The sequence below is a fragment of the Typopeltis vanoorti genome, chromosome 1 (assembly GCF_054136105.1).
Source record: "Typopeltis vanoorti isolate ZY-2024b chromosome 1, IOZ_Tvanoo_1.0, whole genome shotgun sequence".
NCBI classification, from domain to species: domain Eukaryota; kingdom Metazoa; phylum Arthropoda; class Arachnida; order Uropygi; family Thelyphonidae; genus Typopeltis; species Typopeltis vanoorti.
This window is the reverse complement of record NC_143549.1, coordinates 127,103,619-127,121,498: the sequence shown is the minus strand read 5'-3', so window position 1 is coordinate 127,121,498 and position 17,880 is coordinate 127,103,619. Positions and strand designations below refer to the sequence as shown.

Genomic DNA, 17,880 nt, shown 5'->3' with positions numbered 1-17,880 from the left:
CTTGGAAATCTGCCAGATAAAAATAATTGGAATAAGACAGTATATAAAAAAAAGAGATATGAAACAGTGCTCAATTTTGTAGTAAAGACTTTCAGACCACTCAGAAAAATACCATGAGAATTAAGAAAGACTTTTTGACATTCAGTTTGGACAAGATTCTTTGAGCTGCTTTCTAATAAAAAGGAGGAAGGGAAAGAAAGGAGGCATTAATTGTTATGGATTGGGATGGTAGTGAATATTTACAGAGAACATCGCTGAAAATTAGAGAAGTATGAAGCCTGGAGATAGAATTTTTTTGGTGGATTACAATGCAATAGAACTGTTAACCTAAATACTTAAGGAATTGACAGCACACACTAAAAATATAAATTAAATCAACTTTAATATATACATGAAATGAAATGAAACCCACATGAAATTGAAATAATGGAAAGCAACTGGAAAAAACTGGAAAACAGTTTACAAGAAGCAGGTTACGCAATTGCTCCTTCACAGATTGAAGACCTCATCAGGTTCATCCAAAATTTAGAAGTTAAAGACTGACACCTCAATAATCATAGCATCTGCTTTCTGCATTGGCTCATTAAATGTTTGAGGATTTCACATGCAAATTAAACAAGAAACTATATGTAAACTTTTGCAGATATAAAAAGTTTAACAGATAGATATCCACTTCTTTCTTATTGGAGCTTCGGAAGATTTAACAGGGCTGGAGTTCTTATTCTTGTCCCCCCCCCCTCCTCGAGTCATTCTGTAATATCCAAAGGGATGCAGAAGGGAGAATCTTGACAATAGATTGGAAATACTGTGGATGTGTAATAAGATTATAAATGTTTATGCTCCATAAACAAAAAGTTTATGGAGTTCAAAAAGTTCAGTTAGACAAAAATTCTTCCAGGAACTGAAGCCATATTTATATGGTACCCACTACATCATAGCAGCTGGAGACTGGAATTGTATTGAAAACCCCACATTAGATAAAATAGGAGGACACTCCAGGAGTGGAAAAGTGGGATATCACAGTTAAAAACATTTCTCGACAATGCTCAGCTAGTAGACATATAGAGGATTCACAATCCTAATCTCCAGGCATACACATACATGAATCAAGGTACTCATATTGATCAAATTTATACCTTTTCTTCCCTTATAAATAGGATAATTCAGATAAAACATCTTGACATCAACATCGGATCATAATCCAGTTCTACTTAAGTTCAGCTGCACGGAAAAGTAGAGATCTCTTCTGGACCATGGAGACTTCCACCAAATTTTCCATTAATTTTTACAACTAAATTCCAGACCCTCTGTTCAAATTGGAATAATGTTACCTGGAATTGGGATATGTGGTTAAAATTCAACGAAGAAGTAAAGCAGAATATGATGGAATGGAGAAAGGAACAAGTTTTCCTCAAAAGAAAAAATATGAAAGACCTGTATAAAGAGAGAAGCTGGTTTGTAACAAACCAACACAATGGTATAGAATATAAGAGCATATTAGAAACATTAACATAGAGATAGAACTGGAAAGGCAGAAACAAGTAGAAGAAAGAAATTTTAAGATAAGAATACAGCAGCACTTAGCAGATAGCCCTTCAGCTGCATTCTTCAATAGACAATTCACAAAATTTCGCAAAGAAAGGACTATCACTCAAATCTGCATTGATGGAGAAGACATGTCCACCATTCAAGACATCCTTGACTCCTTTCAAAAACACTACAAAAATCTGTTTGAAGACAATAGTACTGTTGGAAATTATAACTCTTGGAACATTCAATGGCTTTCCTGTTCATATCCAAGATTGGCTTGACAGATCAATTACAGCATCTAAAGTTACCACAGCCTATAAAGAATGCCAGAAGAAAATCATCAGGACCTGATGGTCTAGGGATAGAACTTTATCACGAGGCCTGGGATTTTATTCTTCCCATTCTTGTTACACTATTTAATTCCTTTCTCTCATCAGGACACATACCAAGTGAATTTGTAGCAAGCCATACTATCCTCATTCCTAAACCTAATAGCGATCACACCTTAATTAGCAGCTGGAGACCAATTTCTCTATCTAATACTGACTAAAAGATATTTTTTCACATTATCAATAACAGGCTCAAAGTGAGAATGAGATATACATAATTAAAAGCATAGGTGTATGGAGTACCAGGTTGAGCAGTAGAATTTAATCTATTTCTGCTATGTGATCTACTCTGCTTAGTTAACACGAAAAAGTAGTGCTATCAGTAGACCTTACTCAATCATTTGATAATGTCTGGCATCCCTTTCTATTCCACATTCTCCAGAAAATTGGTGTAGGTAAAAAACTGCTATCTGTTATCAAAGGGGCATATGCCAATTCAACCACCGCCTCCTAGTTAATGGGTTCCTGTCAGACCCATAAAAATTCAAAAAGGAGTCAATCAAGGTAGCCCTCTCAGTCCACTGCTCTTTGCATTGGTTCTTGAACCTTTTTTACAGAAAGTCAACAATACACATTCTGTGGGAGGAATAACAGTTCCTTCAACTATAAAAGAAAATAAGGTATTAGCATATGCTGATGATGTAGTGGGAACGTTGAAGGATAATGATTCCATATATATATATTTTTGGTATTTTGGAAAAATTCACCAAAAATAGTGGATTAATTATTAATGCAGACAAGACAAAATTAAAAGTTTATGGAAAGTGGGATCTTGGAGGCATTCCTTTTGGACTAACCCCTAAGAGAGAACCCCTCATTATACTTGGAATTCCTTTCTCCAATTACTCAATATTACCAGTTCAAGAACTTATATACGAGAACTTTGAAGTATTAGAAGACTGGAAAATAGGGCCGCTCTCCTTTTCTTTTAAAGCCATAGTACTCACAACCATAATCTTTCCTGCTCAATTATACATAATAAATATTACAAACATCACAGAAGCTGAAGAAAAGCAATTATATAGTAAGCCTCTGCAATTTTTCTGGTTCAGCCGATACCAAGAAGTTAAAAAGAATTTCTTCAACTATCAAAGAAGAATGGAGGATTTGGACTTCCAGTCTTAAAATTCTGCTATTTAAGCAATACAGCTTCTAAAATCCGTAAAATATTGCAGACTGATCACATGTGTGCAGACCTTCTCCACTAGTACTTGGGTTTTCATCTTCCTCTGTTTGGAAATGATTATACAGGTCCAATAACTGAGATTGTTCCTGAATACTACAACACTGTGTGCTTAACTCTAACACTGCTAAAACACTCTGGAATTGACATTCTTTCCTTTAAAAAAAGTAAAATTTGGTATAAAGAAATCTTTAATCTCTTCTGCCGTGAAGTTCCACATTTGGGTATGGACAACAGTATTTTGTTTCATAACTTGGTTAAGTTTCAAGGGTATACCTTGGAGCTTGATGAACTTGATGGGAGCTAACCACAGGAGGGATCTTGCTTGAAGAATTGCATATGGCCGCCTTCCAGTATCAAATGGAGGCACTTTAACATCGGAGGTCCAATCTGTGACATCTCTTACCAAATGGAAACAGTAGAACATGCATTCTTCAGTTTCCCTCTTGCCCTGCGTATTTGGAACAGATTATGTAATGTGTTGGGCATTCCATTACTTACAACAGAATAGGTTATTTTTTTACAATAACCACCACCTGTCAGCAATGGGAAGAGAATTTTGATTTTTATAATTAATTAATTAAAATACCATTTATGAAAGGTTAGAAAGAAACGTGGATTTGAAAACCAGCAATATGACATCCAAATGCTTTATAATATTCTATTATGGAAATTTTATTGTTCAGTCAGACGAGTTTTATATTTAAAAAGAAGCATTCTAGGAGATATCAAATTTATGACTAGATGGTGTAGACCACCCATATTATGCAATATTCACCAGGGAGAGATAAAATTCTGTCTATTCTTGCTATGAGAGGGTTTTTTAAATAGTTCCATCCTCTTATAGTCAATTGCAGGGATGACTGGAGAGCAATCCCAGACAGAGAAGGCCAACTCAAGGCAGTTAACCCAGATGGGAGCTAACCACCTGGGTGGCAGTCATCTTTGCGCTTTAGTTTCAGATCTTTTGATTGTTCATCTATATGAGATTGGTGAAAAAGGAAAACTGATAGCCTTTGGCTATATGATGATATAAAAGATAGAGATAGATATGAGAGATAGAGAAAAAACTTTTTCTCTATCTCTCATGCTATCTCTGTATCTTTCTTTCTCCTAATACTATCAGGCTCTCTTGCCCTTATACTAATTACTCTAGGCCTATGATGAGCAACCCTTTACTTTTTCACCTCAGTAAAGGTCGAAACCAGTCTGGGTAGTGACCCTTCCCATGTTGCATATCATTATACATACCTGTAAGGATATGTGCTTTGCATTATGGGATACTAAGGCAAGTGATGTGATGTCATTAGCTTCTATATATATACAAGTTGCTCCAGTCCTGATTATATATATACGAGTTGCCCCAGTCCTGATTATATATTTCAGGCACAAACTTTGTTTGCTTACACTTGGATAAAGGAATAAACCAAGTATATAATTTCTTGGTATCTTTAATTAACAATGGCTATATGAACAAAGAATCAACCAGTATTTAGAAAAAATAAAACCAAATGAAGAAACAGAAATAGAATGGCTTAATATAAAAATGATACTAAATACAGCAGCAAATGAAAACTTAGGAAAGACCAAAAAATTCAATAAAAAGAAAAAAATGGAAACTATGGGATGATGCAATCAAAGAAATAATGAAAATGAAAAAAGAAGCATATCATAAATGGTTAAGCAGTAAAAGATTAGAAGATGAAATAGAATATAAAAGAATAAGAGCCATAGCTAAAAGAGAAGTCAGGAGAATCATAGAACAAATTTGTTTCTAATTTAGAATATGATTTATATAAAATAAGACCCAATGTATATACAATTTTGAAACATTTAAGTACAGTTACTAAATAAAATGTAAAATCAAACACCAAATTGAAATTAGAAGAATTTCTATACAGAATTGTGGACAGATAAATATTTTAAAAAAGATAACTGGCAAACATTTAATGAAAATGAAAAGGAAATAACTAAAGAAGAATTAGAAATCAGCCTGAAAGAAACATGAAATGGAAAATCACCTGGAGAAGATAAGTTAGGTTCAGAATTATATAAATATGCAGGAATAAGGTTCAAAGAAAGACTCCTATTATTTTTAAATAAAATCTGTTCAAGTAACCTGCCAGTGGAATTGGAAAAAGCAATCATGATCTCTATCTTTAAAAAAAGTAGTAGAGATGACCCTAAAAAGTATAGAAGTATAAGTATTTGAAATTCCTGTTACAAAATATATAACAGAATTTTAAATAACAAACTAATAACATATTCTGAAAACTTTATTTTAGAAGTACAGAATGGATTTAGAAAAGGACAATCATGTATAGACCCAGCCTTTTGCCTAAAATTAATAATAGAGAAAAGAAGAGAATACAATTTAGAAACACGTTACATTTATTGACTTTAAAAAATCATTTGACAAAGTTAAAAGAAGCATTTATTTAACATATTAAAAGAAAGGCAAATACCAAATAAGAGAGAGATAATCCAAGAAGTCTGACAGGAATGTCCCCTTTCAGCAACTCTTTTTCATATTTATCTAAATGAAATAATAATAAAATGGTATAAAAATTTCCATCAAGGTATTAAACTTGCTCTTACTGTGAACTTAAACACACTCCTTTTTGCTAATAACCAAATAATAATTGCAAATTCTGAAGGTAACTTACAGAAAGATTTTAAATTTAAAATTCTATCTTTAAAATTTAAATGAGATAGCCAAAGATTATGGAATGTTAATATCAACAGAAAAATAAAAAACGATGGCATTTAAAAGACAAGATCCAGTAAGAACTAAAATAGTAATAGATACAAAATTTTAGAACAGGTGAATTTATTTAACTACCTGGGATGTTATGATTACATATGAAAAAGATACAAACCTAAAAATTGCAAAATATTTAAAAATAACAGGTGTAATTAACTCTATATATAAACCTAATCTAGTTCAGAAACAAATCAGACTAAAAATATACAATACATTAGTCCTACCAGTCCTATTGTATGAAAGTGAAATCTATAAAACAGAAATTAAAAAAGACAAAGATTAATAACAGCTGAAATGAAGTTTATGAAAAAAAAACTACAAAGTATACTCTTTCAATCACAAAAGAAATGAAGAAATTATGAAAGCATTAAACCAGGAATCAGTAATAGAAAAAATTTAAAATTATAAACATAAATGGATGGAACACAGTGAAAGAATGAAAACAGAAAGATTACCAAAACAAGCCTTAAATTACAAACCGTTAGAAAAAACAAAACCAGGACGTCCTCTTAAGAGATTCAACGATGACTTCTAAGGCAGGCACAGGCCACTCTAGGCCTAAATCCTTAACAAGCATGATGATGATGATGATGGTTTTTCAGTTTAATTACATTGTATCAGTTTCCTTTTCTCCTTGATTTAAATGTCTTTGCTAATTTCATTTTTATTTCTACTACCATCTACTAGTATGTGGCCTGTTTATGCCTCTGCTCTTTTCCACTCTCACATCCTGCAAGGAGGATCTCCATGATTTATTTATTGTTAGGTGATCTATTCGGATTTTACTCTTTCCATCTGTTGAGATCCAGGTTTGTTTATGTATATTCTTATGTTTAAATATTTTACCTCCCATGATTAAGGTGCTAAATAGGCAGAAGTACTTGAATAATATTCCATTTTCATCTCCTAGTCTTTCTTTTCCTATTACTGTTTCATATTCACTGTTGTCTTTGCCTACCTTTGCATTTACAGCTCTACAAACCATCAGTGACTGGCTTGTAGAGCTGTAAATGTTTATTATAATAACATTTTTATATTTAGTTTTAAATTTAGCTTTTATTATTCTTTCTGATACTGGGTTCCATTCCAGTAGTGCCTTTCTTGCCCCCATTGTTATCTGTGTTCTTCAACCTCTAGGTTTCCACAATATATGCTCTGTTTGTTCGATGTTAATCTGATCTCACCTGTTCCATTCCATTGAGTTTCACTTAATCATAGTATTTGTATTTTGTATCTAGCCATCTCCTTTGCTATTGGGTGTGCTTTACCATATTCATTACATTGTTCAGATGTTCCAACATCCAATTTTGGTTGTAGATTTAGGCGTGAAGATATCCTTTCTCAAGAGGCCTTCTGCCTGTTGGCTTCTTAAAAGAGCTTTCACCAACCTGCACACATCATTTCCTTTGGGAATTCTTCAGCAGAACTAGTCTTATTTCCTTCAATCCTATATTCTTACTTTTCTCATTCTTGCGTAGATGATCTTGGTTTCTGCTTTTCCAAAGAGAGCAGAATTCTTTTCATTTCACTTAGCTCAGTTTTCATGTTGCTTGCATGCATGTTACAGTTCTATACAGCATCCTCGATGATATCTCTGTGATAAAAACAGAATATTTCCATCATTAACCAATGTTTAATTCATTTCAGTGAGCTTCAGTCAGCACTTAAGCTTTAATTACACAGTATTTTCTAAATTGGATATCAAAAAAGTCTTCTGGTTCTTATGCCATTGTTTTTTTTATTGTTCTGAAGTTCTGTCCCACAGAGTTGATTGATGAACATAATCCTCAGAAGAGTTGGCCTGTTCTGTGTTGCTTTCTTTATATTCTTCAGTTTAACTTGTATCAGTCCTGTAGCCTGCAAATGTTCATATACAGTGCTTAGATAAGCACTGTATTTGCAGTTAGTTTCACTCTAAAGTAATGGAGAAAAACCATTACTTTAGAATGAATTAATGATTATTCATTAGTATAAAGGTTCAGGGTACAAAATGTTAATGTTACCTCCATTATTTTAGAAAGAACTGAAGTGGGTGAAATTATTGGATGGTACTTTGATGGTAACGATTTATTATCTTTCTTAATGCACATTACCTGTGATAGTGGATTGATTTTTATCCTTAGACTTTTCACCTAATTCTGGAATTTTATATAGCTCTTTATAAAAATGTTTTCCAGTTAGTTGAAAATCCAACACTGTTTTGCTGATGACATTACAGTTCACTATTTTTGCTCATTTGACAAACCTTGTTCTAATTCACTATAACTTCCAGGATATTAACTACTGCAATCCTAAATTGTGATCTCCAAATTATTTTTCACTGGGATTCTCATAATCTTATTAATTTCACTGCCTAGTAAAACCTAATCTTTTTTGTTTCTTGAAAAATATTGCTTTTTGTCCAGTCTTATGTTTGACAAAGTTCAAATCTCTACTCTAGGTGACATTTTTTTTTTTCCTTTGGGATATTCTAACCCTTTAACCTTTAGCATAAACATTTACAAACATTCTTGTGATTCCAATATAGGGACCACATAACTAATTCTCCGATTTGGGGGAGGGGGAATACTTTATTAGTTTTACGATTCTTGACTAGTTTTGTATATCTTTTCTACACCTTCTCTGGGAAAGTTTGCTAAATATAAGTGGAATGACCAGAGACATTTACTGCACACAAGCTAACAGGAATGGAATCAATGATCAAAAATGGTTTAATGATGGATGTGTGATTACATATGTACTTAACATGAATTATTGCATTTAAAAATTTAATGTTAAGGGCATGTATCCAAGGTTTGTGTGCACAGGATTTTTGATGATGAATGACTAAACTTGATACAGGATGTTGCTTTGATGTTTATTGCTTGGAGTAATAATGGTATGCATAGCATTTCTGAAGCTTCCTTGAATTTTTTGGCAAAGCAACCAAGATACATCTATAGTATTTCTGTATTCTGCCATAGTATAGAATGTCCTTCACTAGTAGTATGATAAGCTATTCTGGATTTGTGTTTTTCTCTTCTCTTCCACATCATAAATTCTAATGTTCAGATCTCTTTGGATCACTCCTGCTAAACATGTGTGGAATTATTAAACTATTTTCAACCTTTGATTCTATTCCAGTTAACTTTTATATAGTAAATGTCTCTTGTCATTTAACTTACATTTTACAAACTATTCTGAAAAAATGTACAAACAGGTATATTAAACTAGTTGTTAATTGTAGAACTAATAGCAGAAATAATCTCGGAATTAATTATGTATCCTTAATATCAGAAATTACATAACACTCAAGTCTTGATGTATATTAAATTTTCTGCCTCAACATCCAAGAAATTAGGCTCTCTCTCTCTTTCTTTTACTCTGAAAAGCTGTTAGCTTCCTGCATATCACAAATTTATCAACTATTGATTTTTTTCCCTCCCACATTTGATTTTCCTAAAATCTCTTTAAAAAATACTTGACTCCTTTCAAAAGACATCAATTAGGTTGATTACTATCCATTGCTCAGCATTTGACTCCACTCTTTTTCACACTGTGTTCAGTTTCTGTTGCTTGCATTTTTCTGCCAATATTTTCCTGGTCATTGTTCATTAGAACTGGCATCAGTACTCTTTCAAATAACATGTGCAACAGCAATTCAACATTCCTGCACAGTTCAATTCTAAACTTGTAAAAGAAAAATTTTCTTCATTTTTTTATTCATTCCTTCCACTGCTGTCTTTTGGAACAAACCTCTTTCTTCTGTATTACTTAATGAGCACAATCTAGAGGTCTTTAAATCCAATGTTAAAAAGTTTTGTGTTTCTTTTCAACTTTCTACCGTTTCATGGTACTAATGGTACCATGAAACAACTTCCATATGGCATTAACATTCCTTGAACAACTTCTTCCATATGGCATTAAAATAAGGAGAAAAATAGAAAAAAAAAAGTTGAATTAGCATTTGTTATAATTATATATATTTTATGAGGATGTTTTCTTTTGTAGGCAAGAAGGATGGCGATTAGAACATGAAGTAACTGAAGATAAAACTTCTTCAATTATTTTTAAAGGAGTTGTTTTCAATGAAATGAAAGGTGTTTTTGTAAGTGACTTCCTTCCTTTTTTAGCTCAGCATGATTATGTGTTGTCATTTTGTTGTATAGTTTCACTTGGTTTTATGTGAGAAACTACTTATACAGTAATACCCTGCCTTACATTGCTTTGCTTTATGACAAGCAGCTTATACAATGCTTTTCGCCCATTTATACGATGCCGAATTCGCTCCAACTGTTTTAGTTGTTGTAAACTCAGTTTATTTAGAGTGTTGTTGCTCACTACATCTCTTTCTGGGTTTTGCTATGAATTATAAACTATTTATAACTATTACTTTATTTTATTGCTAATAATGGCAAATAAAACTAATGTTTCTTCTGGAAAGGATTTATAAACCTGTTACTGCAGGCTAAGCTTCCTTGCACTACTGTTATTACAGTTAAAGATAAATTTGTAAGTGAAGCGAAAAGTACTACACTAGTTAACACTACTGTTATCTGTAAATATGACAGTCTTATTATCGAAATAGATATAAAAGAGTTATTATTATTATACCCTCCATAGAGTTGACAGACTCATCATGGGAGGTTATTCAACTGACAACATATTTATGATATAGAATCTTAAAATTCTTAACACTCCTCCTTGCATTACCAACACATTCTGGTCATTTGTTCCATTCACTGACAATTCTCCATGTAAAAAAATCTACCCTTTACATCCCTCTTCAGCACACTCTTATATAACTTCCAGGGATGACCTCTGGTTTTTTCCCTCTTGCCCTCTACTCTTTTTATAATCCCATCTGGATTAATCTGATCACATCCTCTCACTAACTTAAATGTCTCTATCATATCATCTCTTTTCCTCCTATCCACCAAATTCTGTGATCCATATTTCTTCAACCTCTCTCCATAGCCAACATTCCAAAGTCCTGACATTGTCTTAGTCACTCACCTCTGGACCCCTTTCCAATATCTCCACATCACATTAAAAACCAGGTGACCAGATTTCAGCACAATAGTCCAAGTGTGGTCTGACCAGTTCTTTATACAGTGGCACAACCACTTCCTTATCTCTACAAATAAGGAAGTGGTTGTCATATCATAGCAGCATTATGATGCTGCTATGATACTAGCAATATACCCTCTAAACTTCAGTCTGCTGTCAACCATCACTCCCAAATCTCTAAGCTCATCCACTTTCTGCAGTATTGCACCATCAATATAGTACACAGCCTTATAGTTCTGCACTCCAAAATGCAACACCTTGCACTCATTGATATTAAAAGTACAACCCCACTTCTTTGTCCAAGTAAAAAGTCCATTGAAATCTTCCTGAAGGGAATTAACCTCACCAGTGCTACTAGTGCTACTTTTAATTCTTCCTAACTTTACATCATCAGCAAAAAACTGAAGATCCATAGTCATCCCACATGATATATCTTTTACAAACAAATTAAACAGCAAGGACACAAGAACAGAACCTTGGGGCATCCACTGGGATGCCCCAGGGTTCTCCTTTTTTTTGAGACACTGCTCCATCATGCACACGATGCTAGTATTGTTCAGAGAGCCAATCTCTGATTCATCTAACCAAAATATCTGTTCCCATCCTGTTCAGCTTGTACACCAACTTATCATTTGGTAATCTATCAAACACTTTTGCAGAGTCCAAAAATATCGTTATATATGATTCTCCCTTATCTAACACACTTGTCACCTTAGAAGAGTTCTAGCTTAGAACCATGCTTGTGGAGTGGTACTATTTAGCCTTCTTTCTAATCCTTAGGAACACTACCCACTGCAAGACTTTCATTAAATAACCAGGTCAAAGGCATAACCAACTGTGGCACCCATTCTTTAAGAATACGTGGTGATATGTTATACATTCCCACAGTCTTATTAACATCTAACCCAACCAACACCTGATACACCTCTGATTCTTTCACTTCCCATTCTCCTAATACTTGTCTCCCTTCTATATATTGCATGGCATCCTTTACATCAGAATGATATATGCTGATAAAGTGCTTGTTCAATAATTCCACAATATCCTATGCAGCTGTTATTCTGCTGCCATGACTATCCACCAGCCATAATTATTCTTTCTTTTGCTTGCGATATATATAGCAGAAAAATTAACTTGGATTTTGGATTGTAAATCTACGTAATGGATCTGTAAAGTAATTCAGTTCTTTGATTACTTTACAGATCTATGGACAGATAACACTAACATCAAAAAATTATACCAAAAACTTACAAAATGTTTTAAATGATATAATAAAAATGTGAAAGAATTAAAGGACAATCTAAGTAAAATAAAAAATGGTAAATCAGCAGGAGAAGATGGGATAATCTCTGAATGGTATCATTTTGCTGGAAAAATAATTTCATCAGAGATTAAAATTTTTAAATAAAATATATACAAATAGACAAATACCAATTGAATGGAATACAAGTATAGGTAATATCTATATTTAAAAAGGAGTATAAAATAAAACAAAACCTTCTAATTACAGAAGTATTAGTTTATTGAATACATGCTACAAAAAATATATATATTTATTATTATTCTTCTTCTTATTATTATTATTCGTGACACCTCCAAGTAGTCTGTAGACTCATTGTGGGAGGACACCTACTGTACAACCCCCTCCATCTTCACCACTACACCGAACCTCTACTACCAATCATCTACTGCCCACCATCACAACTACTAATGTTTATCTGTAAATTGTGTGTGTTCTGAAGGGCCGATTTGTCTTATGCAAGATGAAAAACCCAAGTTTCTGGTTGAAAAAAAAACCTGCTACTTCCGTATGATAGGTGTATATAGTAGAATAATTAATGAAAAATTGAAAATATACAGTGAAAAAATGTTATTATAATGTCAACATGGATTTAGAAAAAGATACAGTTCTTTTTGTTTAACACTACTTATAGAGAAAAGAAGAGAATTTAATTTAGAAACTCATCTTTTGTGTATAGATTATGAAAAAGCATATACCTAATATTTTACTACATGCATTATTGAATATATACAAAGATAATGAAATGAAAGTAAAAATAAATGAAAAAATTCTGAAAACCAATTTGTAAACCAAGGAGTAAGACAGAGATGCTTTCTGTCTCCAACACTTTTTAGTATTTATATTAATGAAATATTAATACACTGGAATATCTTAAACAATTCAGTTGTAGAAATTTGTCAGAATAAAATAAATATGCTATTATTTGCTGATGATCAAATAATTATTTTTATTATTACCTGAGACCTCCAGGGAGTCGAGGACTCATCGAGGGAGGCTATAAATCAACCAAAAACCCGCTGCCATACCTTCCTTTAAATTCATTCACACTAGATGCACTCATTACCTCTAAAGGCAAACTATTCCACTTGCTCACTGCTCTGTGAGAGAAAAACTTAGCTGTGAGCTGTGAACAAACTTAATTTCTATGGATATCCCTGTGTTCTATCCCTACTTTTCATATAATGAAAATTTTCATCAAATGAGATCATGTAATACCCATTCAAAAGTTTATAGAACTTTATCACATCACCCCTCTTTCTCCTGTTAACCAGAATCTGTAATCCATATACTTGCAATCTGTCTTCATAATCTAAATCCCACAATCTGGATATAATCTTTGTAACTTTTCTTGGCATCCTTTCCACAGCTTCTTTTATCCTCTTTGAACCCAGGAGACTAAATCTGCAGACAATAATTGAGGTGTGGCCTTATCAAAGCCTTATAAAGAGGCAAAATGACTTCCTTATCCTTACATGTCAAGGTTCACTTCAACATTGCAATTATCCTCGGAGTTGTATTTGCAACTGTTGCTATGTGACCTTAGGTTTAAATTCCTATCCACCATTATAAGATCCCTTGCATCCTCAGTTTCTTGTAGCATAACCCACTAATATAATATGCCACTGGAAATCTCATCACAATAAAGTGCATAGCTTTATACTTACTAACGTTAAACTGGACAGACATTTTTGTTTGCCCAAATTTCCAGCTTATTCAAATCATTTTGTAAGTGCTGAATATCAGTAGCATTAATTACATCAGGCAGGATCTAACATCAGATATGCAATTCCTGCCTGATGTAATTAATGTATAGATTGAACAATAATGGCCCAAGGACTGCATTCTGATTCCCTTTATCCAACTTGGCTGTAACATTGTTATAAAATATGAGCAAATTGCTAAAACGTGACCTTCCTTTAGTAAACCCATGCTGTTCCTTGCAGAGTATAGCTTGTTTGTCTACCCATTTCTATATGCAAGTTCTTACCAACTTTGTTAAAATCTTCACTACCTCACCAGAGATGCTGATAGGTCAGTAGTTTTACACATCCTTGTAAAATGGATCTATCAATCATACATTCCTTCCATTCCTGTGGTATCATTCCTGAGCTGAGACTCAAGTTGTTATAATTAGATATGTAATCTATTTGACTTTGTTGTAGAACTTTCTCTTTTCTCTCCCCAGACATACTCAAAAGCTCTGAACCCAAAGTATATTTTTCCACTCCTTTGCCAGATACATAACCATGAACAAAACCTTTCACATTTTTATCATGTTTGCATACCATAGCTGAACTCGTACACACATCTTTCTCATTCTTCCCTTGATGATCTAGTTTTCCTGACTCTCTGCATTAGGTCTCATACCAATAAGTAATTTTTGCAGGCTCCTGGTGCAAACGAATTCAAGTGCAGGACACCCCCTCTCATACAAGTGTCTTTTCTGCCATCAAACGAACTTCACACATCTAAAAACTCGCATCCATTTCTTCTACACTGCTTGCACATGAAATTATTTGTTATCATTACCCTCCCCTCCCCCTTCTTAACTCAATACTGTCATATGTGGGTAGCAACCTACAATTTTTACTCTCTCACATTTCTTTCTCACTTCTTCCAACAGACTTTTTATATCCTATCTCATACTATATTTGTCACTATTTAAATTATTAGTACCTACCATCTCTTTTACTTTTCTATTTTGTTTTTCAATTATGTTTGTCATATCTTTAATTTTTGCCCCCAGGAAACTAGAAGTAGTGACTCACTCAACAAGTGCAAATTTTAAGATTGAATCACCATACCATATCACCTCTTTTTTTTCTTAGATTTTAACTGACTTACCTTGTTGTTGTTATTAATATTATGATTACCAAGTTTAGTGCTTTCCTGCCTCTTCTTGTTCTGATCTTTTTCATTTTTCTAATGATATCAGATAAGGAAGACAATTTACAAAGAACAATATTTAATTTAAACATTATAGTAGAAAGATTGGAATGAAAATATCCATAGATAAAGCTAAAACAATAGCATTTTGTTGACAAACTTCAGTTAAAAGTAAAATAGTTATTAATAATAAAATAAAAGAACCGATAAATACTTTCAGTTATCTTGGATATGAATTATCACATGAAAGAGAAAAAGACGTACTTGAAAACTTCAACATTTTTACAGATTACAGGCTTGATAAATAGAACATCCAATTCAAATATTGTACCAAAAGAAACCTGCTTGAAAATATACAATACTTTTCCAGTGAACACATTATTATATGGCAGCTAAATTTGGGCAATAAACAAAGAATAAAAACAAATGAAATGAGATTTATGAGAAGGACTGCAAAATACACATTATCAGACAAAAAAAAAAAAAAAAAAAAGAATGTAGATATTTTAAAAGAACTAAAAATAAAATCGATAGAAGAAAAACTAAACAATTACAAACAAAATTGCATAGAACGTGTAAACTAAATGGCCAACACCTATATCCTATAAATTAAAGATGCCAAGAAATTATATTCTTGGTTTACTCCTTTATCCGAGTGTAAGCAAACAAAGTTGGCATATAAAGTTATTTCATCACTGGTCAGCTCATATATAGAAGCTAATGACTTCATATTGCTTGCCTTAGTATCCCATAATGCACAGCACATATCCTTGCAGACATGTGCAATTCTATGATGCATTATGGGAAGGGACCCAGAAGTGATACCAAGGTTGGAGTAATGCACAAATCATATTTCCATATACAAGTAGCCTAGTTGTGAAGATACTTTGCATGCAAACTTATATATGTTTGATGATTAAAAAAATATATATAAAAAAAAAAAAACAGGCATTAAAAGTTGCACCCATTACAGTAGTAATTATGGAATTTAGAAATTATTCTACCTTTCTTCAGGTAGCCATTGTATTCAGTGAAATGCACATGAATACAGCAACTCTCACTACAGCAAACACCATTATAGCAAGCCACAAAAAAAAAAAAAAAAAATTATATATAATTTCACTCATCCAAAATGTGAAAATGATATTCATATGTTGAATGGATTTGTACAGAGTTAATAGCTCAATATGAAGTAATGCCTTGAGTGAAAGAACGAGTGTAATATTTTGCATGCTAAAATTCATAAAGAGTTATAAGCTAGAAGAAGAAGAAAGATGGAGTGATATTTATATTATGTTCATGGCTAAGAAAGATTAGAGTTATCCTGAGGGGGGGGGGGGTACTATCGGGATCAGAGATTTGGACACTGTGGGAAGTATGACTTTAAATTTAGGGTTACTTTTGAGTTTTACTAACATTGAAATTAATAAGGTCATCAAAACCCTAGTGAAGAATGGTGTGTTTGGAGATAAGAATTTAGGATTGTGGAAATTGATACACCAGAAGGTCTGGTGATTTGCATAGCACTTTTAATGAAAGAGAGGAGCTCCGTGTATCATCGTCATCACTAAAACTCTAGATAGTATTTACATTACAGCTGGTGAGGTGCATTGGTATATAAAAGAAAGAGAGTACAAAGTCTTGTGGAATGCTAGCATTAGTTGCAGTGTAGGAATAAAGTTCCATCCACCATCACACATAATGTGCATTCTGACAGAGTGCTACAACCCTGTTGCAGAGGCATCAGAAGACATATAATTGGAGATTTCTTAATAAGTAGTTGTGCCATACATGATTACATGATTTTGTCATGTCAGTTGCATTCACCTGAGATTCCATAAACTTTTCGGATAATATAAGCAAGAATGACCCCTTGTTAATCAACAGTATCCCTACCATTTCTCCAGCATATTGCCAACTGTTGCCTTTGGAATAAGTTTAATTGGTACTCAAATAGCATGTGTATACATTTTCACTAGTTCACATTCATCAAACATTTTCCTCTGAAACATTTTAACTCTAAGTATGTGTCATTTGGCATACAAGATCAAAATGACTGGAGCAAACTGCTGATCTCCTTTATAGATCATATAGTGGTCTGAAATTTACATAGGTACAGTTACAACCATTTTTCTGCAGCTGTAGTAGGATCTCATTCCTTTTTTGAAACTTAAGTTTCAAAAAAGGAATAGCTTTTTAGAATACAGCATTTGGCAAGAGACAGTTGCCTTGCTTGTTGATACTAAGAGATTTAGTGGGCTGTTTTAATGGATTACTGGCAGCTGTAAATAGCCTAAAATCCCTGTTTTGGGTTTATTCTCATCACACTAAGCAGAATGTTCAAAATTAAAAAAATAAAAACATACATACAAAAACCAATTCTAATTTTTTTTTTTTTCTAATAACCTCCTCTGAATCTGACTGATGCCAAAAATTATCAACCAGGTAATCGGTATTGTAAAATTAAACTTGATGTTTTATTTTTATATTTTGCATTTATAAACTTTATCATCATCATCATCATCATAATGTAAGTACGGGTATAGGCCATATTAGTCTATTCGATTCTCATTATCATCTAATATCGTCTTTTGAGGTCTGCCTGGCTTCTCTTTCCAATTGGATTGTATTTTATTATTTGTTTAGGATATTGAGTGTTGGCCATTGGGTTTATGTGTTCTATCCGATTTTGTTTGCAATTGTTTAGTTTTTCTTCTATTGATTTTATTTTTTTATTTTTAATTCTTTTAAAATACCTTTGTTCATTTTTTTTTTT

The 17,880-nt window shown here is 32.9% G+C and overlaps 1 protein-coding gene across 1 annotated transcript in view; it reads left to right on the top strand.

The window, feature by feature from the left end:
- LOC150110408 (presequence protease, mitochondrial) overlaps nucleotides 1-17,880 on the top strand; it is a 320,487-nt gene that overhangs the window by 53,653 nt on the left and 248,954 nt on the right. Inside the window, exon 6 of the mRNA XM_090393554.1 lies at nucleotides 9,857-9,953. Coding sequence (XP_090249680.1) covers nucleotides 9,857-9,953 — 97 coding nt within the window. The remainder of the gene's footprint in view (nucleotides 1-9,856; nucleotides 9,954-17,880) is intronic.